The sequence below is a fragment of the Augochlora pura genome, chromosome 6 (genome assembly GCF_028453695.1).
Source record: "Augochlora pura isolate Apur16 chromosome 6, APUR_v2.2.1, whole genome shotgun sequence".
NCBI classification, from domain to species: Eukaryota; Metazoa; Arthropoda; class Insecta; order Hymenoptera; family Halictidae; genus Augochlora; species Augochlora pura.
Window position 1 is genome coordinate 8372732 of NC_135777.1, and position 24212 is coordinate 8396943.

A 24212-nucleotide genomic window follows, 5' to 3' on the forward strand; every position below is an offset into this window, starting at 1 on the left:
TTCAGCCAACAGGAAAAAGCATTGGAAGCCTGGGGTACCTTTTTTTCCTAACTTTGATTTTAGGGCGCCTATATGCGGCCTCGGTTTTAGTAGCGATGGCGTTCCCACGCGTAAGGAAAGCAGAAGCTACAATTATTTCGTTTTTTAGGAATAACATATCGTTGTCTGTCTCATTGGAATCCGGATCCGAGGACGGTGTCAAGTCTGCGCAAACAAGCACCCTCTCGGAATCTATAGGATCCAAATGAGTAAAAGCTTCGACGTGACAAGTTGAATTCGGATCTACAGGGTTTCTGGGTTCGGTTGATTCTATTGTGAAGATGTATGCCCTGTCCCTTTTAATTCGAAAATCCTGTCATCCTGACTCCTGGTTTATTCGTTTATCTGGCCGGGCAGCTAGCATAATCGTGGAGTCTAAACCGGGTATGTCTAGTCCCGATATGGCGGATGTAACATTACTAGGTAGTCCCTTCAAGAAAGTGTTAATTGCTTTTTCGGTAAAAAGCGAGGTCAACGCGCCTAGAGGTTCCAGAGGGTGTGCAATTTTCGCGTTTTGAATACCCTTACACAATGCAATTTCTATCCTTTTCCCGAAATCGCTAATACTTTCGCGGTCTGCACGTCGACACCCTGCTAAGTCATTTAGCGTTTGTTCTAAACTGATATCTTGTTTATAGGTTAATTTTATTAGGTCGATTAATTCTTTTATGGTTTTGGGGATTCTAGTTTTTACAATTCTAAAATATTCATTCTGTTGAATTTTACTCCTAGCCAGGGTTAATAATAGGTCCTTATTTTCAGACCCTACTATAGAAATAGCCGTCGTGCATTTATCTACAAAGTGATTTAATGAATTTTCCTGTCCAGTGAAGGGAGGGATGAAATTGATTAAGAAAGTTGTTACCGGAAGGGAATTGTGCGATATTCCTACACGAGATTCGAAAAGGCTGGAAGGTGTACTATGGGTCGTGGAGTCACCAGTGGGTGTCGATTCTCTCTCACGATTTCGTACGCCGATTTTGCGCCGTCGACGTGGGTGTCCAAAGAGAAAAAACATTCATTCATTCTTCCTACGTCCGCCCACTCATCAACACGTAATGAAGCCTGCTAAAATAGTACAGGACATAGACGATTCAAGAGACAAGTTTTATAATATTGTTGCGCGATCTCAATGTCCGTCGCGGCATCCCGTATAATCTTTATTTATTCACAATTAACAACAGCAATTAACACTAATAACAATATATCTGAATCTGGGAGTATACGTTCTCTCACTTTGACAGCTCGAGAGAGTCTCTCGTCTCGCTTCTCATTAAACAACTTCGTTGGCCGGAAACCGCCATATCGATCCGACGGCCAACTTCTCTCGATCTTCACAATCGACAGCTTCGGTCGTAACAATATATTAGTTGTAAACTTTACTGTTTTATTATATGGTCTTAAAGAAACAATACAAAATTCAAAATAGATATAGAAATATAAAGAATTATAAAGAGGCTATTATTTCACACATGACACATTCCGTCGTTCGCTTGATCCTTCTAATCTATTTAACACGTTGACACCGGCGCCGATATTCACGATTTTCTCTGTGAGTCGGCGCCCGAAATTTACAAAAATTAAATAATTATGTTAAGTTTATAATATTGAATTTCTATGTTTTTACTATTGAATATCTATTTATAATGTTCAGATAAAATAACATAAACCTATTTTGTAGTATCTATTTTGTGAAATGCAAGCAAAATAAACACGTGTGACCCACCTGTGATGCACGCCGGCGTCAACGTGTTAAAGTTTCATACGTCATATTATAATATAAATATAAGATTGCCCATCGCCGAACCCCACTTTTTGTTCCATAGAAGTGATATTGTATCTATATTTTTAGAGTCATATGAAATGCGTGCATGTAGGAGTACGATAAATACATGTAACTGTGTATTGGTAGATCCTATTTAAATCCCAACACTCAGAATACCACTCCTTTTGTGTATTCTCTTATCTGTTCGATTATAGATAGATAAATTTATTAATTTCGACCTTTGGCCCATAAATGGATTTGTTTTACATAATCTCTCAGTTATTTTGTTACATGTATTCATCACACTGTTGTTTCTCTCTCTCTCTCTCTCTTTTTCTTCTCCACTCTCCTTTCTACTTCTCTTAGCCACTTAACAACCCCTTCACACACCCTCCCCTCCACAATTTGCATTGCTTCATACTCATACCTCTCTATTCATTCACATTTCTCCACTAAATGTTTTAATGAGCCATATTCTCTTTCGCATAATATACATTTTCTACTTTCCTTACTTAACCAGTAAATATTATATTCCTCTATATTTCCGATTATGTATTTATCAGTAGTCAGAGAAAATGCCGTTCTAGCTTTACCTTTCATAATATTTCATTTACTACCCCCGACGATTCTGATATTTGTCTATTAAACGGAAATAAATAATAACGTCAAACACACACAGTGATTTTAGAACCATGAAGTCCCGAAGATTCGTTACATCGAAAATATTCTATTGATAAATTTATTGTTTCTAGTTGTATAATGATTATAAGAACTCCCGTACTCGCTTGTCTGTTTTACTAAGTAATGTTTACACAAAATTAACTAATACAAATCGAGATAAAGGGAAATTTTCAAAGCACAAATATTAAATAATCCATTCTCTGTTAGATACCCGCCCGTCTATCTGTTAGATAGACAAACTCGTCTATTTCTAACACCAAATCATCCCGATTAGTCAGTAAGAACGGCATAACAAATTACGCAACAACCCAAACTGACCCTTAAACCCGCCAGTTCCTGCCGCGTCACTTTCCTGAACCTTGGCCCGCCGTATCGTCCTCCACGTCATCCACCCTCCCTTCCACATCGCATCCAAACCACCCTACATATATGTATATTCCTGCATTCTTAGGAAGGACCAGACCTTTTTTTAAAGCCATACCGGACGATCGCGAGTACGAGTCGCACTTACATAAAGTGCGACTCGTATAATAGATAGATAAATGACTCTAAGATTTTGTATATAACGTGTTGTGTTCCTTTTACCAACTCGGAATCCAACACTTCATTCGAGAGGTAAAAGTTGTAACATCCTTGAGTAGGATGTCGAAAACCATGATTGCGATTTAGTCATTACAATGACTTTTAGTTGCTTTCTGAATTTCTCCAGGTTAAGACCGCCAGTGGAAATTATCGGTTGTTTTTTGTACGTACAGGTATAAAATGGAACTGCTCAGAAGCAGTTCAGAACTTTTTGAGTGTTCGTGGAGTCCGAATATTCAGAAGTGTCGGAATACTACATGTGCAAAATGTCACAAAATTTTTGTTCACGAAGAATTGTGGTCCAGATATATCGGATATATTCGCAACTCGAAATTATCAATGATTAACCCCTTGCCGTACCATTTTCATTGCATTTACTATAATTAAAATTTCTTCCATCGCACTAATTTCTTAGAAGAAAAATAAATTTTGTTTCATTGTGCCCTTACATCTACTTGAATATGTAAATATTGATAACAAGAGAATAAAATTTTATTCCTACTTAAAGGAATGGTGAACATTCGTACTGTTATGCGGTACCCCAAACATTTACCGTGAGTCACCGATTAGGCTGACCCGTGTGTCACTTTTGCCAAAACACTGCGTCACCAAAAGCATGGGTCATGCTTTACTTCCTTTCTAGCCTAGAAAACTGCATTGGGTCTAGGTAACAAAGTACGGTGACTCCTATTGTGCGAGGGTATAAAAGTGCATGCTTCGCCATGCTCGAGGCTCAGACTCTATGGAGTCTCGAGAGATTCTTTTCCTTCTCCTCACGGCATAACAGTACCTTCATCACGTGTTTGATTCATGAAAGTACAGCTAGGGGTTAATTAGGTAAAAAATTGCTGTAAAAATGAACTATGGCTTAACAATACCATTCATACCTGAGATTCCCCCGATCGTATCCCTTGCTCGGTATAGTTACTGGCCTGGGATCAGCTGAACATTGTACCAGGTCAGTACACCGACATTGCGAATTGTAATCCACATTTCCTAGCAACAAAACCCTCAACTAAATGAGTGAGTTTACTCAGTTATTAATAATATTCTTTGTTGTGTGTCGTGCCGAGGATATTGAAAACTCGTTCGGTTTAAATAATCTTTATTGAACACTTTTCTATCCCGCACTTGTCGCCAGCCGATTTAACATTGGGCGACTATTTCAATGAATCACAGTGGTCGGTTGGATGATGTTTGGCCGATAGCCGTTCGCTTCTATGTTAGCCGATAGCTCGTTCGAATCTTGTGTCTTATGTATTATGTCGTATTACGTCTTATGCCGTATTATGTCTTCGACTGCTTCGGAGTACGGTCTTTTATCGGCTCGCGAAATGCCACGATAAGGCCCCGTTTGGGGGAAACATCATCCCCATTCGCTGATTGACTTGAGGGAGGAGGATCTTCTCGAAAATCCTCTCCTCGGCGGAGGACGAAAGCTCACCCTCAAGTCAATGTTGTAAAATTGTCAAAAAATGCCGAAAACGGCTGGAAATCCCGGAGCAACGTTATCCCGAAGCATCGTGAGGACGTAGGCCCGAATGGCCCGCCGCGGATTTATGGCCCTTGGGCTGGTGACGATCCCGATGGCCCAAGGGGGCGACCGATTTCTCGGAACCCGAGTCCGAGAATATCTCGCGGGTTTTGCACGTGCGGCGCAAGGGATGCGGACCCTTGGCCGCTGGTCGTTTATGGGGACGGCGGCATGTATTCTTTCGGGACCGTACATCCTTTACGATTTTTAAAGAAACGTATCCTTCCTCTTATTTAACGCGATTATTTATATTAAATTAACTTTGCGGATCGAACAAAGTATTTTTTGTGTAGTTTGATAAAACTCCTTAATGTTAATCTACACTGTAAAAGGCTCAATTAATAATAAAAACGTCTGCCACGGTTCAACTACTTACTATTTCGGATTCGAAAAATTACTAAATATTTTTCTGATATTCTAAAATAAGGATGAACAGCGTTTTTCTTCAAATTGTAATTGTCCTATTTATTGTTTATTGCTTCAAAAACGACTCAAAGCCGTCGCCATTCTTTTTCGTTAATAACTGATAAGCAAAGTTCTGGATTGCATTTTTGCTAAGGAAAAAGTTACTCAGAAACCCCTCATGATAATGAACTCCATATTAGCAATTCAAACAAAAGTTCATTTAGTGAAAGTGAAAATGATAGTAAGAATTGTATTGGCAATTTTGTTAATCTTACTATTGCAAATGAACATAATGGTAACCTTTATACATTAAATTTTGCATTTCAATTAAAATATTATCTTCCAGAAAAATATGTGAAGACACTATTTACTTGCAACATTCTTTCATTCTCTTATGCTAACTTTCAGGGCAATGAAATAATTAGTTAGGCTGTAACTTAACTTATAAAAATATTGTCTACAAATACATACGTTCGAAAAATATCTCAGTAGGTATATGTATAGTATGTAGTAGGCCGGTTCTAATCCTGGTATCTGAGAGGAAACTTTACCTGGGGGGGGGGGGGGGGGGACGAAGGGGGGTGGGGAGTAAGGGGGGGGGGGGGGGGGGGGGCGGCGGGGGGCCAAGGTGGGGGGGGGGGGGGGGGAAGCGCCGCCGCGAATTCGCGAGTGGTGGGGGTAACGTCATGATTTCGTGTCTTGCAAACGTCTCGTCGTCGTGGTTAGACTTGAAACTGTCCGATGAGAATTTTTTTTTTTTGTTTGTGTGTGTTGAGGTTTAGAATTGGGACCGTTCCTAAGAGTTATGGCTCTTTTACCGGTCTTTAGGAAGTTTGTGTGGGATTACCTGCATGAGAGGTGTAGGTTACGTGAGTGGCATTAAGGTGGGTGTGGGGAAAAAATTTTCAAAGAAAACCCCTAGGATGGAGGTTAGCCAGTCGTGTGGTGGCTATCGGATGTTGGGCAGAGGAAAGAGGATGTACGTTAAAGAGATTCTGAGGTTTGATGAGATGGGGGGGGGGGGGGGTGATTACGTGTGGTGGGGTGACTTATATTAGATTTGTGGTGTCTAGGGGGAATTTAGGTATAGTCCGGTGTCTCGAATGAGTGGGTTGGTATGATTGGCGACTGAGTAGTATGAAATTAGTTGGTGAATGTATGGGAGGATGTACTCCATACTGGTCTCTGTGAGAAGTTGGTTGGTACGGTATCGTGGAGGTTTACTGGTGATTATTTTGAGTAGCTTATTTTGGAGAGTTTGGAGTTTTTGGAGGGTGGACGTTGGGGCGGTGCACCAAATGTGTGATCCGTAGGTGAGTACTGGTCTGATGCAGACTTTGTAAAGTGTGACTCTGAGATGTTGTTTTATTTTTGATCCATGTGAGATGAGTGAGTGGATGGAGGCAGCCGCCTTTTTGGTTTTTGCTATTCTATCCATGACTGCGGGGGTCCAGCTGAGTTTGTGATCAAAGACGACCTCGAGGTATGTGATTTGTTGTGACCAAGTTATAGGATGACCGTCGACTGTAATTGGGATGCTGATTGATTGGGATCCTTTCCTTGGAAAGCAGATGGCTTTTGTTTTTTGAGGATTAAGTTTTAGTTTCCAGTTTGCAAAGAAGGTTGCTACTGTGTTGACATATTTTTGAATTCTAGCGTGGAGGACCAGGGGAGACCACGAGGATGAGATGAGGGTAGTGTCGTCAGTGTAGAGAGCCAGCTGGCAGCCTTCTACGGTTGGGACGTCATTTATGAAGATATTGAAAAGGAGAGGGCCCAGTATGGAACCTTGTGGGACTCCAGCGGTTATTGGTAGGAGATCCGAGGAGGTGCCAGCAAGGGAGACGAAGATATGCCTGTTTTGGAGATAAGAGTGAATGAGTCGAGTGAGAGATATGGACAAGCCTAGTCTATGGATTTTGTAGAGTAGGGCCTGTGTCCAGACAGTGTCGAAGGCTTTGGTAAGATCAAAGAGAATCATTGCTGAAGAGCGGTTTGTGTTGTGTTCGTGGGTGAGGATCTGTGCAATTCTGACAAGATGATGAGTAGTGGAGTGTTTGGCTCTGAAGCCGAATTGTTGATTGATAAGTGTCTTAGAAGTGTTAATGAAGTCAGAGAGCCAGAAGTGAATACATTTTTCAAATGTTTTGCCTATTACAGGGAGGAGGCTAATGGGTCGATAGTTTTCAGCTGATTTGTGGTCCTTGCCAGGTTTAGGTATAAGAACTATTCTGGCTATTTTCCATTTGTTGGGAAAGTATTGGAATTTGATAGAGTGGTTGAATATGTAATAGAGCTGGAGGGCTATTCTGGGAGAGGCATTCTTGAGCATGGGTGGTGTGATGTAGTCGTAGCCTGGGGTTTTGTTACTACATTGGGTTTTTATGGCTTTGCGGACTAAGGGTAGTGGGATGTAAAAATTAGAGGTGGAGGCAGGGTCGGAGTAGAGAGTTTTGGATGTGAAGTGGGCGATTTTGGCCTCGAAGGTTGAGGGGGTGTTTGAAGTGTTATTATGTATTTTTTGGAATGTCCTACAGAGGTGGTTTGCCTTGCCAAGGTCAGAGGTAAGGGTTTCGTTATTGTGAGAGAGAGGTGGGATAAAGAATTTTTTCCCTGTGAGGGTTCTGTGGTTTGCCCAGAAGGTGGGATCTGGCTTGGTTTGTTTTCTGATTTTTCTATCCCAGGCGTTGCTCCTTATTCTTGCAATTCTGGAGGTAATTTGAGCGGAGAGTAGTTTGACGAGGTCTTTGTGATAGGAGAGTCCATGTCTCTGCCATAATTTCCTAGTGTTGTGTCTGGTTTTGATGAGGCTTTTCAGGAAGGGGTCTGCTGTGATGTCAATATGGTGTCTGTGGAGGGTGAGATGGGTTGTGGCTTTTTTGGCGCAGGCAAGGAGGTAAACCTGTAGATCGGTGATGGCCGAGTCTATATGTGGCATTGATTGGAATGAGGTGGTGAGTTTGAAGTTATTAGTGTAATTGTTGTAGGCTGTCCAGTCAGTGTTAGGGGTCATGTGTGGTGGAGGGAGAGTGCTGGGGGTGGTTGTTAATAGGACTGGTCTGTGTCAAGTTGTGAAATCGTCAGTGGTTATACTATGGAAGGTGTTGTGGTGTTTTGTGAGGAAAATGTCCAGGGTGGATTTTCTAGATTTGGCGTTTGTAGGGCAGAAGGTGAAGCTACCAGGGTGGTTTATTAGGTAGGGGGCACTTGAGGAGTGGTTGAAAAGGGAGATTGCAGAAGAGTTGTTAGTGTAATTGTTCCAAGAGGTGTGTTTAGCGTTAAAGTCACCCCCGATGATGAAATTACCTGGGAGATTAGTGAGTTGGTCAAGGTCGGTGGTAGTGAGTTTGTGGGAGGGAGGTATGTATGCTACGCCTACGATGAGTGCTGGAAAGGTGATTTTTATGTAGAGGGCTTCTAGTTGAGTGGAAGGGTTGATGTGGACTTGAAATTGGAGGTTGTTGGTGATTAGGATGGCTACACCTCCGTGAGAGGTGTCGCGGTCTTTTCTTACAGTTTGGTAGCCAGAGATTGAGAAGTTTTTTGAGGAGGTGAGCCATGTTTCAGTAATGAGTGCAATGTGGATCTTGTGTTTTTGCAGGACGTGGAGTAGTTCGAGTCTTTTTGGAAGTATAGACTCGGAGTTCCAGAGGAGAATGTTGGGCAGGGGGGGCATTATTCGAGGGAGAGGGCTACTTCAACAAACGCCTCCATGCGTTCTAATTGAGTGGTGCATTTTTTTAATTTGGAAATTAGGATTTTTGCTGCGTTGATCATGAGTTTGAAGTCGCAGAGGGATGCCAGTTCTTTGTAAATGGAAAAAGCACCAGCCAAGGGTTCTTCCCTGGGAGGGTTTGCATCGCAGATGGGAGACGGGGGTCTTGGAGGGGTTTCTGTGGGTCGCGTTAGGGCGTCCCTGTAAGAAAATGTTTGTTTTTTGTGTGGAGGAGGTGGTAGAGTATGGGATTGGGTGAGGGCGGGTGGGAGTAGGAGTGGGGTTTGAGAGGGGTTGGAATTTTTTCTTTTCAGATGATTCAGTAGGGAAGGGCACTGTGAATAGTTTGCCGTGTGGCTACCTTTACAGTTAGCGCATGTGGCTGGAGTGTCACGAGTTTTGGTGCACTCCCGGATGAGGTGAGATCCGGCGCATTTTACGCATCTAGGGGAGAGGTTGCAGTTGTTTGCTGAGTGCCTAAACGCTTGGCATCTGAAGCACTGGTGGTAATTTTTGTAATTTTTGGTGGAGTGGAATTTCTCCCAGTACACTCGCGTGTAATATAAGAAGCCGATTTTGGATATTTTGTTGAAAGTTGTGCCGCTTTGGAATGCTAATTAAACACCGGGAAATGCTGGGATTTTGGATTTTTAGGATTTATTTGGAAGCAGGAGGTGGGAGTGAGGCCATGGGTGGAGATTTCGGTTATTATGTCTTCCGCTTCCATAGAAGGGAGACCTCGGAGAATGACATTAAGGGTTTTTTCACTGTTGGGTGTGAAAGTGTGGAATTGACGGTTTCCTTCTTTTAGTTTAGTTAGGAAGTCTCGGTGGGCGGTGATGGTAGGGAGGTTGATTCTTACCTTGTTGCCAAGGTACTTGAGTGAGAAGTTGGAGCCGTATTGTTTGTGGAGGTTATTTGCCAGCGTTTGGATGTCGCCCTTGAAGTTGTCGACGTAGATGGGGGGTGGTTTAATATTTGGAGGTGTAGCTTTAGATTGCTGTGGGAGGGTAATCCCTGAGGGTTGGGAAGTGTTTGGGACGTTTGGGGTTAGATTGTGCGAGGAGGTTTGGGTGGTAGTTTCAGCGGCTTCCGCGAAAGCCGCTAGTACATCAAACCTGTTTTTGGTGGGCACGTTGCAGATGGAGTCCATGTCCATTTCTTGATAGTTGGCTGCTTCTTTATTTGTCGTAGTTTTACCCCGTGGGTGTGATGGGTTTTCGAAGGCTACATGCATCCGAATAGCTGGCGGGAATTTTCTAATACCGCCGGTCGCTTCCTCGCCAGCGACGTTAGGATGTTGATCTAGGTTTGATCTTAGGATGTTGGTTTCTCAATTTTGCTACGCTCACTGTCACTTTTTGAAGATTGTTGCAGATTCACTGACACTTGGATCGGCTAACGAATTGAACAAAGAACGATACGCTCCAAACGACTTGAAACTGTCCGATGAGAAGAGAAATCTTAGCCCTTTTATACGCGGCTGAACTAGAATATTTGGTGGTGGAGACTGGGCCTACGTGAACAGATCATCCAGCGGATGATACAGTGACATGTGGTCCCAGTCCGTAAACTGGCGTCCGTTAGAAGACTAAACATTTTTTATATTATGATCGCGGAACCGTGCTCCCGGCCGACGATAGCTAGAGTAAACCCTCAAGAAGGAGCAGAAAAAACGTTGGGAGTAATCTCCGCACGTAACACCAGCATACCAAGAATTTGGCACGTAAACCAGCATACCATCCATGAGTATGTCTGATCTACTACGTTTCTCTCTCTGCGTGGGAAAATACGTCACAGAAATAAAAAGTAATTCCAAATAAAATAAATGACCATTACCTTCATATTTATTCAACCATGCGCAAAATACACAAACTTCGCTCAAGCAGCAGTGATATGTATTATTTGGTTTTTCCCTCCTTCAATGTTCGTATCCAGCAACGTAGTCTGCATGTTACGTCATATTTTTGATATTCTGGTTCTGCGATCAGTGAATCGAATTTGGGGCACCCAAGGTCCTCCAAATTGAAACTGCGGATACCATTTTGGGCTAGAACATCCCTCTCTACATGCCCGCCTTTGTATGCAACAATTGGGTCTGCATAATCTTGAATAAAATTTTTTATAACTCCTCCAATATCTTCCTGTTGGTAATTTCTTTTTCCTTTAAAATTTTTAAAAGGTATCCCGTACACGAAATTTGACACGTACCATGCAGACTTCTGATCGCTTCTCGATAAATTTGCATATCTAACGCCCAAATCAAATTTAAACAATTTGCAATTGTCCGTATGGACGTTTATAATCGCCGTTTCTTTAGAATTAAATTTTTTATCAACAATGAATCCATCCGTGTCTATAATGAAATCTATTGAGGACATCTTGAAGAACTTACTTTCACACTTTTCAATGACAACTCGCGCACTTTCGGCGTCTAGCCGAATCTATTTAGTAACATGTGCACAATACGAAATCATGAGATTACCCCCACCACATCCACAGCGAGCTCGCAAGATGCATTTTGTCCTCCCTCTCACACTCGAGAAAAAATGTCACATTGAATATTCATCTCATTTCCAAAGGGGGGCGAGAAAACTACGTTACCGAAAGTCAGCAACTTTCGGTAACGCGAAAGATTACCCCCACCATGTCCACCCGCGAGCTCGCGAAATGCATCTTTCGACATAACCGATCAAGGATGCGAACTCATCAAATCGCGCTCCTAAGCGGCGGAAGAGAGAGGGAGACGTCGCGATGCATCTCATAAGCGGTGGAAGAGAGAGGGAGACGTCGTGATGCATCTCCTAAGCGGTAGAATAGAGAGGGAGATGCCGCTGTGTGAAAAACCGCGCTCCTAAGCGAGGAAGAGAGAGAGAGACGCCGCGATGCATCTTGCCCTCTCTCTCTCTCTCCAGAAAAAATTTCACACAATAGACATCTCATTTTTCAAAACCAAAGATAAGCAATTTTCGTAACCGAGCTCGCCTTCCGAACACCAAGGATTTGGAACCCCCACCACCTGCGCACAGAAAAAATGTCTCGCGAGATGCATCTTGTTCTCTCTCTCTCTCTCCAGAAAAAATGTTACACTGTGTAATAATGCGAAGTCAGCAACTTTCGGTAACGCGAATCCTAAAGGCACGAAATCATGACGTTACCCCCACCACTCGCGAGTTCGCGGCGGCGCTTCCCCCCACTCCGCGCCTACAGAGGCTCGCGACAGAGCTTCCCCCCTTGCCCCACGGGTAAAGTTTCCTCTCAGATACCAGAATTAAAAGCGGCTTACTACACCTACTTATCTCAATGTGCATTGAGCATCGCATGCAAATTCGATGGTAAATGTGGTCAATAATTCTACCTGTTTGTCGGACCACAAACATGGTAAAGGTAGACAAGCTACATTGGTTGTCGGTGTGACTGGTAACTTTTTTCTTGCTCACTCAACACTTCCTCTCTTTGTCTTATTGCGTCATCACGCGAACGTAGTTACAAATAGCGCCTCTGGTTATGCAAATCATAAACTTAGTTGATGCCGACAAGAGGTAAATTCGAATATAAATACAGATTTATATCGTATATTTATATAAGGACACTGTATCGCCCGAGAGGAATAACTGAGAATATGTAAGGAAATAATGAGAGAGTTCCCACGAAATTCATCGTCGAACCTTTTCTTTATTTAGCGAGACTAATCGAGAAATATAGACAATGTCACGTAGCCTCTCGTAAGATTCTCTACAATGTCGCATGAACTATACAAGTCACAATAACAAATCCGGATCTCTATAGTACAGGACGTCGTAAACCGTTAGATAGAGACTTCTCGGAACTCTCTCTGACCTCTCACTCTGTCCTCGAGCCGGAATCTTCGCACGCGGCATACCCCCACTCCGTTCGTTTCGGCGAGCTTTTTACCCCTGCGCGCTCAACTCCCGCGCACTCCCATCCGCACGCGCACCGTCGAACCACCAATCACCACCAATCTGCAACCGGAAAACAAGCCATCCGACAAATCAACATCCAGCTAGAGGACCTCAATTTTCCTATTGGACAAGGGAGGAAAAACCAGAAGGAACGCAGGAACAGAATTCGATTCCTCGGGAAAATACTCCGACTTTATTTCGAAGGTTTGGAGATAACATCGTTATCCAGGAAATAAAGTTTTAAAGTCGATTTTTGTGTAACTAGTTAATTTTTACAAGCCCTACGCAAGCAGAACACGTTTGTGTTCCACGGGCATCCGAACCAGCCAAAACTCCCCAAATCCCACTCAAAGCTACGCAACACTATATAATAAATTTATTTCTTCGAAATTCATTGTTTATTGTTAAAATTGTAGTCCGTGGAAGATTGAACAATTGATTAGATAAAAAACCCATTTTTAAATAGGTCATACAATTTGTTTTATGCAATTATTCCAGAATTGTCGTATTTTGAAAAGCCACCAGTCTCTTGTAAATGTTACTAGGCGTCTCAAAAGGTTTTTTGGATATTTCTCGAAAAAATATAGGTGAGCAATTAAAACTAATTGATGAGCAATTTGGGGCAATTAAGGAGCAATTTTTTCAGTTATGTTTCATTTGAATCAGTCAAGTAGTGAGGCAGCTTTACACGACTCGAAATTAACCGAAATGATTCAAAGCCTCGTGCTCACATAAATAGGGTGATAGAATAGAGACAGGGTGTATGCGTAGCAGTGGTAATCTTGTATTTCCATCTCCGATTGAGCATTACTAATATAGTCTACGAATTTAGGCCAAGTTATCAAAAGTTCATCACTCCACCGTTGATGGCGTTGAGATAGAATTTCTTCAAATTTTACACACTAAATTGATTTGTTCATGAAGACATCGGGACAATAAATATGACCCTTACGCCATTGTCTGACTTATTCAGGGTGAAAGTTTCAAGATTTCTTACCAGAAGGTTCAAAACAATGGAACCCTTTCTTACTCTCTAAGCTGACGCGCACATCCCTACCATTTTACTGCACATCCAATCCGTAGTGAACCCTGTCTCAGTAGTGGATCGTCAGTCAGTCAGGACAAGGAAAGTTTGTATATCAACCCTCGCTAATGGATCAGGTTGTGGCCTAGAGGAGTGCTGAAGTAAGTCCCAGTAGTGTAAAATATTATATTTATTCTCTTTGATAAAATAAAATGTAAAAAGGGATTAATTCGAAATTTAATGCGTAATTGAATGCATTTTTAACCGGGTACTATTGTTTACGGAGAAACATACATTAATTAGAAAAACATACATATCCAAATAGTTATACATGTAAATATGCATTCTTGACGTGTGCTGTAGTGATAGTTGTATGTAACTTCAGTAACTAAGTATTAAATGTTTATGTTGTTAATTGTCTTACTAGAATTTCGTACACTTTTCATTTAATGGTTGAGAGTTTAATACCGAAGCAAAATATACATATATATATATATATATATACATTATGTTTGCACATCATGAATGAAGATTGTAATTCATCTATGAAAGCATTAGATGGCGTTGAGAAACGAGAAGTATTTTTTATAGTACATTAGCTTGCATAAACTCCACTTCGCTTTACACTTATTGTATTGTATATGTATGTGTACATTACTTGTGTTTCGATAGATGGTATCGTTTATACCGTTTGAGAAACCTATATTTGAACGTTTTGATTTGTTCCTTCCTTGTTGCGAAGTGGTCTTTAAATTTCAAAATGCTCCGAGTACTCTAGCAGGCACGAATAATGTACTAAACATGTTATTTAATATTAAATTTATTATTTTGTAGATTCAAAGTCGTACGATTATATTATCTTTCGTAATTACATATGTACATAGTAGATTATATACGAAATATACCTTTTGAATCAATTTTAAGAAAGAGATCAAGCCAAGTGAATGAGTTACACATTCAAATGACTATTAAGAATCAATTGCAAAGTTATACTTATTAGATACCAGTAAAGCAGATTATTTGATCTTGTCAATTCAGATAGCTAATTCTACGATTTCTCATGTATTTGTTATTAATTTTCATTAGAAAATTAAGTTAAATATTGGACTTTTTAACTTTGTCAAAAAACTATTCTATTCTCAAAAATTTATGCAAATTATAGAAATGCATTGTTTACATTTATTTAAATTTTTTCTATTAATGAATTTTCTATTAGATAGAAAAGATGAAGTATAATGAACAGACAACAGAATGGATTTTGTCATGTGTGAAATTTAATATTTTCACAATATGAATGAAAAAATAATTTCCTTGAGTATATGAGCAATTAGTATAAAAACACCTACAAAAATGACATCTACAGAAGTTGATGATTTATTGTCTGGTCCACTGGTGACATGGGTGAGTTGTTCATTTTATGACTTTATTTCAAAATGTAATATAAATACATATGTAATAATTCTTTTGTAATAGTTCGCCAGTTGCCTAGAAGATCCTAATTTATTAATTAGTTACGATGATTTGGTAGATGGTATGTTACTACATAATGTATTTTTACAAATGTAAGTAGGATAATTATGTATTTTTATAAACTTTCATTTGTCTTTTAAAATGAGATAAATCTTTAATATAATGTTACATTTATAGAGATCCAGAGCCATTACATGATGAAATTATTGCTTCAGAAGATAGTCCATTACTTCGTGCAAAAAATTTGAAAGTTATAGTAGATAATATAAAGCAGTTTTATGAAGAAGAATTGGGTCACTTAGTTTTAAGGGTACCAGATACAACAAACTTAGGAAAAGAACCAGAACTTTATGTTTCTGAAATGAAATTGTTGTTACTATTACTCCTTGGTTGTGCTGTACAATGTCCTAATAAGGAGAAATTTATTACAAAAATAAAGACATTGGATGTTGATACACAACTTGCAATAGTAGACTGTATTAAACAAGTATGTTTTTTTTATGTAATGCTATAAATATCTGCATGCAATTGCCTTGCGTTGATTGAGTTTAACAGCATTAATATTATATTACTAGGTTACAGATTACCAAGATATTGTTCTTACTCAAGATGCAATGGAAAATGTAAATATGAGTACTTTATTCATACAGATTAAGAAGTTAACACAAGAGCTAGACATATATCGGCAGGTATGTTGCATAAATAGTAATTAATACTGTTCCAGTATCGTATTAATAAAATAAAAAAATGTTTTTGAATTATAGAGATGGAGAGATACAGCTATAAATGAAAATATTGAAAGAAATGATTCCTCAAATAGTGTGGAAGCAGAAGATATAAATAAAGTTCAATTATCTAATCCTGTTACTAAATCAGAACGTGAAGATAACCATCATTATGCAGTTGAATTAGCAGATTGGAAATCCAAAGTTAGAAAACAACGACAGGAATTGTATGTTCAACTTTTTGTCATTGGCACAGTGTTCATATATTATAATATATTATTTATAGGGAAGAAAAAACTGAAGCATTGTTAGAATGTAAAGAGGATCTTGAGTATCATAAAATTTTGGTGACTAAATTAAAGCAAGAAAATCACGACTTGATGCATGAAGCACGTACAGCAAAATCTTATAGAGACGAATTAGATGCAGTAATTGAAAGAGCAGATCGTGCTGATAGATTAGAGCAAGAAGTAGTAAGATATAGAGAGAAACTTACAGACATCGAATTTTATAAAACTCGTATAGAAGAGCTAAGAGAAGATAACAGGTACTTATCTAACTAATGCACTTATACATCAAAATTTGATATTATTAAACTTTTCTTTTAAAAAATTGGTTTATTATAGAGTTTTGATGGAGACCAGAGAAATGCTTGAAGATCAGTTGAATTCGTCGCGAAGAAGAGCTGATAAAGTGTTGGAGCTTGAGTCCGAAATAATTAAATATAAACAACTATTAAACGACATGGCATTGGTACTTGTGAAGAAATCATAACTTATTCATTCATATTTAATTTATATTTAAATTAAAACAACATTATGACTTCTAGGAACGCGCAGCAGATAAAGAAAAGTATCAAGAACTTGTTGAAGAAAATACTCAATTGCACAAATTAACAAAAGCTGCAGCAAATGAAGCTGCATTAGCTGATTCCATAAGTGATTCTGATGAACCAGGTAAGAGCCAATTACTGTTTAATATATAATAAATTGAACTATTTACTTAGGTTTATCTAATGTTTAAATTTTATTTAGCACACACTGATAATAGATTGTCGGAACAATTAACAAATAATGCTCAAACGCGAGCGTTGAAGTTGGAGTTAGAAAATCGACGATTACTTACCTTGATAGATTCTATCAAGGAAAATTCATTTCATGAGAATTCTTCTCGAGTTTTGGAGTTGGAAAAGGAGAAAAAAAAACAGTCTTTAAAGATTGAATCATTGAATGACAACATTGAACGGCTTACACAACAGAATGCAGATCTAGAATTGGTATGGAAACAAGCTCTTGAGGAAAACAAGAAATTACAAAATTCATTGAAAAGTCAAAGAGCATTGTCGGAAAAACAACAACAAGAATTTCAAGTATGTTATTAATATATAGTGTATTTGCCTACACATGTTAAATATATTAATCTTTAACAACTTGAAAATAAATCTGTTTTAATATATATTATACATTATATGAAAATGTCAATATTATTCATATATATCATCTATTTCTTCGTTTTAGTCTCAACACACAAAGATGATAGAATTAGAAAAAAATTATGACACTGCAGTGAAAGAGAAACAGCGAGTTCAATCTTTATTAGAAAGTGTACAAAGGCGAGCAGATGATTTAGAACGATCTTTCGAACTTGCTAATCAGAAAGTAGAAGAATTAAAGATTATGGAAACTAACATGGAGGAACTTAATACTAAGTGTGCTAATATTGAATCGAAACTTGTAACGCTAGAAAAAGAAAAAGATACAGCGCAACGTGATGTTCATCGGTATAGAGAAACAATAGAGGTGCGAATATTAATATTCTAGTAAATATGTGAATTATTTTATTTAACTCATAGGTAATTTATAACAAATTATAGGAAAAAGATGTTGCACTGGATAAAGCTGCAAATAGTATTGAAGTTTTGGAAAAGAAAGTGATACAACTTGAACAAGATCTGTGTGAACATGTCCTACAAATTTCAAGGTATGCTGTACTATACTTGAGATACGTTTGACAATCTATGGGAAGAATGTTTTTTGCAAAATTATTTATTCTGGCAGATTGCAGGAAATTGAAAGATCTAGCAAGGAATTGGATTCGCGGGCGGCTATCGACAGGGAGACTTTAGAGATTTTACAATCCACTTTGGTAGCTGAAAAATTGAATTCCCAGCAATTATATACGGTTCTGGATAAACTCGGACTCAGTGATAATATGATTTTGTCGCTTCCACTCGACAATATTCTTGAGAAGTAATTACATTCGTAAATAAAATATTTATTATATTAAATTATAAGTATTATTCATTATTTGATTTGATAATTACAGGATTGCACAAATTCCAGAAGTGGTTGAAAATGTTCGAAAGATAAGCAATTCTTATTACTGTGTAAACTCGGTTTCTGAATCTACAAGTCCTGAAACCAATGAAACGATTAGTTTACATAATACATTAGAGGCAACTGTAGAATCACTTAAGGTATCTAAATAATTGTATGCAGTAAATATAAGCTGTTCGAGTATTTTAAGATACAATTTTTTGTATTTGATTTATTTACAGAAGGAGCAGGAACATTTGCATATGAAACTAGTTAGTACACAAACGGCATCAGAAAATCTTTTGTCTGAAAATGCAAAATTTCAAGTACAAATTACAACACTACAATCTCAAAATAATTCTTTGGCAGCACAGCATACTGCTTTGCAACTTGCAAATTCACAACTTGTTGCTGAAAAAGATGAGGTAAGTCACTTGTTATTAACAAGGTATTACGTTTAGACTTTAGTCGTCAGGCATTTCATGTTTTTCATGTTTGAACTAAAATATGTTCGTTGTATAGATCCGATTAGAGCCTGAGTTTACTGTTCGAATGTTAATTCATAAATAACACTGTTTAACAAATGAGAACCTTTTTCTGTGTTCTAATAACCACTGAGTGATTCCTGTAGAGCTTTACTTGTTAATTATAAATCCTAAAACTGAATTGCTGTATCGCTATCAGTTTCCGAAAAAACACGAGTTTTCAGAAAAGCATGTGACTTTTAACAAAAACAAAGTAGGAAAAAAATCAGTCGTTACGTACATAGAATGGGTGTCTATATTAGACATCACTATCGGCGTTCATCACGCATAGCTGCGGCACCGTTGAGACGAGATAAGCAAGTAGTAGACCATGCGGTGGCAAAACATCATGTACGCGTTGCCGATAGATATTTTCTTCATCTATTTGAATTGGAAACCTCTTCAGTATTTCTTCTCGATAATGTTGTCTTGAGAAATGTTTAAGCATTACGTTCTTCAGCATTTTTTAAAAACTTTAACGATCATTTAATACTATTTAGAAACGTAAAATATTATAAATGTCGATACTGACATATTCAGGTACCTTTCCTTTAACTTTTAAGCGAATATGACTTTTTTAACATTTTTAGTTTTCGTGCTATACTTTGTTTTTGTTAAAACTCGCATACTTTTCTAAAAATTCATGTTTTTGGAAACTGGTGGCGACACAGTAGTTCGATTTTCGGATCACGCTCTACAATAATCATCTAGTGGTTATTAGAAGACAGAATGTGTGTTGGAGAGTGTATTATATAGATTTTGAACAGTATTGAATTATTTAATTCTTTGTTGAATATATTTTCCTTTGTTGCCAATAGACAATCATCTGTTACTATAGGGTTGTGCTATTAAATTAGGAATCACTAAATTGCTATTTTTTTTTTATTATTAGCAAACTTTTGTTTTGAAGGTGTTAACAGAGAACGTTCTGCCATTAAAATAATAATTGTATGCTTTAAGTTTTTATGACCACTTCTCGAATAGTACGTTATTATTTGTGATTATATTCGTGGACATTACTATTAGCAGGTCATTATAATTTAGGAAGTTTATAAATCATTAAGAGTTTGAAAAGAAAACTTGCATCATAATTTCGTCGATTTTGATTTCTTTTTTCCTTTAGCTTGTGGAATCATTCCCTGAAATAATGTTCAAATATAATTGTACGCTCAATTTTAACATTCAGCATACGAAGCGACATTACTTAGAGAACCTGATACACATCTTTTTCTGTAAAAGTAACTGTAGAAAATATGTTCTTTGCCAAAATGCATTTTCTTGGGAATGTGAAATTGTTGATACGTTATTAATAGCTGCTATTTACTTTATAGAACAGGAATACCAAATAAAGGAACATTTTTATTAACTTTAATAAAATTTAAATAATATTAAAACATTCCCACTATTTAATTAAATGTTTGTCTTCTAAGGATTCTTTGTGTACTGTTCATATCTCATAGTCTTTGCGCAACATTGTGTTGTACATTGTACTTGCGAATAGAATTAGGCATTCAAACCTAGAAAACCATTAGTCAAGCAAAGTTGAAAGTCTTAGCAATTATTATAAATTTAGTTTTTCCAATTTAGTTGTTGAAAGAACGCGTGGCTCAGCACCAGACGCATATGCAGCTCCTCCGTGATCAAGATACCTTGCAATCCTTACATGAACAATTAAATAACGAGTATGAGAATTTATTCCATGAGCATGATGTCCTAAAATCAAATTTGCGAGATGTGAAGAATGAAATGAGAACATTGCGCGAATTGTACGAGGGCGTAGAAGGAAAAAATAAAGCACTTCGAGCAGAAAAGGAGACCTTAGTGAATAATGCTAAGAGCTTGAACAATTTGAGAGGAGAACATTCCAAATTAAAGGTAAAAAATATGTAAATATTAAGCTAATAAATATATAAATATATAAATATTTATTTAATCATTGTATTAATGTACACCGATTCTAGGATGACTTTAGGAATTTATACACTGCTACAGAAAAATTAAAAATGGAGTATAGGAATTTACAAGATGATTATCGAAAAAATAAAGTCGAAACGAATCGATTAAGTCTTAAGTTAACAGAAATACAAGGGGAACTTAGCAGTAGGGATGAAAGGTGTTCGAACCTTGAACTTCAATTTAACAAGCTCAATAAATGTTGCGAAGTATGAGTAAATTTTTTTTATTTAAGAGTTAAAATATATCATCTTTTTTGTATGAAGTTGTCATCGTCATAATTTATATTTTCCTTTTAGATGCTGTTGCATATGAATGCTGGATTAGACAAAGACAAGCGTTCATTAATGGATCACATTAGTGTATTATTTACTCAGTATCACGAACTTCTGACTCGATCTCTTGAAGATAAAGAACAGTATCATATGGAAGAGAAGATGTACACGTTGGTATTTAGTCTAATGAGTTTAGTTCAGTTAAATTAACTCAATATAATTGCTGAATTTTTATAGGGATAAAGTGAACTACTTGTACAGACAAAAGGAAAAATTAGAAGATAAGATTATGGAACATTACAAAAAATTAGAAAGCTGTACTCCAAAGAAGTAAGTTGAGTGTTAGAACAGATATGCATTTTTAGAATACCATTCTTAATTTCATTATTTTTTGAAGGAAAGGATTTGGTGCCAATTTAGTAAGGAGAGTCAGAAAAGCTGGATCAGAATTGCTTAATAAGGTAAACAATTCAACAAGTGTTAATATGAGATATAGAAAACTGAGTTTTTAACTTATCTTTCATTCATGTGATCTAGAATCGTCGATCTTGGGCAGAAGACTCTAAGCATTCAGAAGGAAAAACATATGAATCAGAATCAGGAGGAAATGATTCAGATGCCAGCACAGAAGATCATTTGGCAGGTACAAATTAAATGCTTCGCAAAGTTTAAGCATTTAAACTAGCATCACTAAGAAATAGTCGAATATAAAAGAAAGTAAAAAAATAAAATTTATGTAAAAGATCTTGGCGGCAAAAGTATTTTTTTATTTAATTTTTCCTTATATCTGATTTTACTTATTACAAATCACTTGTAATTTATAACGTTTTAAGGGTCAGCTAGCAGGGGTCTCGGGTCAGACACATTGTCCCTTGGTCATCCAGGGACGAGAAGAACTGTATATTATACTGACGATTCTCCACCTCCATCGACTACTGCACCAGTATGTAATATTTCTGAATTAATAGTTTCGGTTAACAATTAACTAATTAGTTGAAATGAATGCAGGAGCAGGGTGACGACAGACGTTCAGTATTGATGGGTGAGTCCCCAAGACCAGAAGTACAAGTAGAACCTCGTCCAGTTCTTATATATAATAAGGTCTCAGCAGTGATAAACGAATCAAAAAATATGAATAGTGAAATGAAAGAAGTAGGACAAGAGGAAACGATAATGGATCCTCCCATAGATAAAGATCCGAAAGCAGGGAGTCCTGTATGGTATGAATACGGTTGTGTATAAATTTACGTTGTTTCTATACATTCTTTGGATTACCACATCATGGATTACTTACACCACTTACATCTTACAAAAATGTTTACAATGGTTGCATTTTCGAAATTTCTGAAGTTAATTATAACTTTAATTAAACATTTAGTTACAATTTTTTACGTCTGTAATATTTTTAGATATAATACTTACTTTGTTTAATATTTTTGTATTAATATTTCTGGCACATTTGATGCATCAATGTACACATATTATTGATTTTAAGGCGATTAAAAGGCATTAGTTTATTTTTTATTAATCTTATGTATGGAATAATATGACAAAAACGCTCCTTAAGTGCTGTGTAATACTTATTACATAATATCGAGAGCATGGCCTAAATTATTTGATTCGTTTCTTAATGTAAATTGATCACACCGTGTATTCCTTTTCGATTTTATGAAACATGAAATAATAATTAATTATGAAAAAAATACAGAGGAGACTTTTAATGATTATTACTTAAAGTATCTCAACATCCTGTTTTTGTGTAAACGAGTTTTCTTATGGAGTAAAAAACTTCTCTCATGTAGAGATCACATAGACGGGGATTTATTCGAGGATGTTACACCTTGTCAAAATCTCACGGTCTCGGCTTCACATGTTCCATCATGGATGAAACACGCACCTCGCAATTTTTTGTTATTTTCCTACGCACGGAGGAAGTAGATTCGGACAAAAAAAACTGTCCACCGTCTGTTCCGAACCCTTCCTGGGTTCCGATTTACTTCTCAGGCTTCTGTAATTTGCATGTGCCACATATTCAAGGACTTGTATCTTGTTTTGCAATTCACAGATCAGACATGACGATGCATATTCTGGTGACGGGAATTAACAAATTTATTAATGCAAATATCAGTCCATTTAATTTCGTCCGTTTTATGTGTAACTGGGACCAATGTTTTGTCAAGGCTAACGAACTCCTGGTCTATCTTTTCTAACCGATTCTGTCACACTATCGCCGAGAACGAAAGCGGAATAAAAAATTTTGTTTACTACTTTTGTTTTACTACTTGCAAACTTGCTTTCAAGCTTTTTCTGATTGCTCAAGCAAAAATTTGTTCCTCTATTTCTGTCACTGCGGAGAAGATAAAATGGTGGTAGGTGGCTAGCAGTAATGATTGAGGGTGGATTAATGTAAAAAAAGGAATGGCAGAAGCAAGACTGTAAAAATGTAGAGAATAGCACTGTACTGTGGACCAGCGAAAGAAGGAACTGCTATACAGCGAGAGAGTGTGGTAGCAAGAAAATAAATTATATGTGCGAATTTTTCAAAAGATTCTGTCTTCGAGACATCGAGGGCTGAGTAACTCGCAAAAATGTTGACTGTTCATCAGTCGATGGTGGGGTAAGAGGTCTATAATCTTTCCAAGGGGTGCATACGTCAGCGACGGGGAGGGGGTAGGTTTTTGTAAGACGTCTTTCTTCTCTCTTACCACCATTCGTGTTTCACAGAGACGACGAGGACGGTAGGGATGGTAGGAGCATGGTTTTTGCAGCAACATCAAGGTGGGGCATATGTGTTCTACATATACAACCTGCATATAGCTATCTATGTAGAGAAAATGCTAAATCTGACAAAGAGGGTAACTTATCTTACAATTTCTTTATTTTGAAATAGTTCACTTATTTTGCAGCAGTATCCAGGTTGATTCTTGTTTAATGATAAGTCAATTACTTTTATCTATTTTCCTGATACTAAATAATACAGAACTACAATTTTTGCGGATATAAAGGTAAAATCTTAAAGTACAAAAATTGCTTCTATACTTTAATTTTTATTATGCAGTGTCCCACTTGAACATCAATTTGAAACATTTTTCCATTTATACTACTTTTTTCCAGATATCTATTTGTTTCTTGTTTATTTTCAAAATTAAGCCTTGTTATTCTTTTGTTTATTTCTACACTTTAATTCTGGTAATTTGTTTTTTAATTTATTTTAAAAAAGGTATTGTTCCTTAACGTTTGTTTTACAACTTGTTCAAATTCATTGCTAAAAATTAATCTTTA

The 24212-nt window shown here is 37.4% G+C and overlaps 2 protein-coding genes across 2 annotated transcripts in view; one reads left to right on the forward strand and one right to left on the reverse strand.

Annotated features, from left to right (window-relative positions):
• Nucleotides 1–5784, reverse strand: part of Vhasfd (V-type proton ATPase subunit VhaSFD) — a 28949-nt gene extending 23165 nt beyond the window's left edge. Inside the window, exon 1 of the mRNA XM_078183947.1 lies at nt 5781–5784. The gene's annotated coding sequence lies outside the window, so the exon portion shown is untranslated. The remainder of the gene's footprint in view (nt 1–5780) is intronic.
• An 8538-nt stretch (nt 5785–14322) lies between these two features.
• Girdin (protein girdin) lies at nt 14323–23920 on the forward strand. The gene is made up of 23 exons (XM_078183358.1): nt 14323–14460; nt 14885–15069; nt 15142–15230; nt 15316–15625; nt 15714–15827; nt 15903–16090; nt 16150–16410; nt 16490–16616; nt 16693–16819; nt 16898–17232; nt 17381–17662; nt 17737–17843; nt 17921–18112; nt 18189–18339; nt 18421–18603; nt 20290–20577; nt 20664–20864; nt 20955–21100; nt 21168–21260; nt 21328–21391; nt 21468–21573; nt 21764–21873; nt 21939–23920. Exons 2-23 carry the CDS (start codon nt 15019–15021, stop codon nt 22170–22172), a joined length of 3759 nt encoding a protein of 1252 aa, XP_078039484.1. The 5' UTR covers nt 14323–14460; nt 14885–15018; the 3' UTR covers nt 22173–23920.
• Nucleotides 23921–24212: the final 292 nt, after the last annotated feature.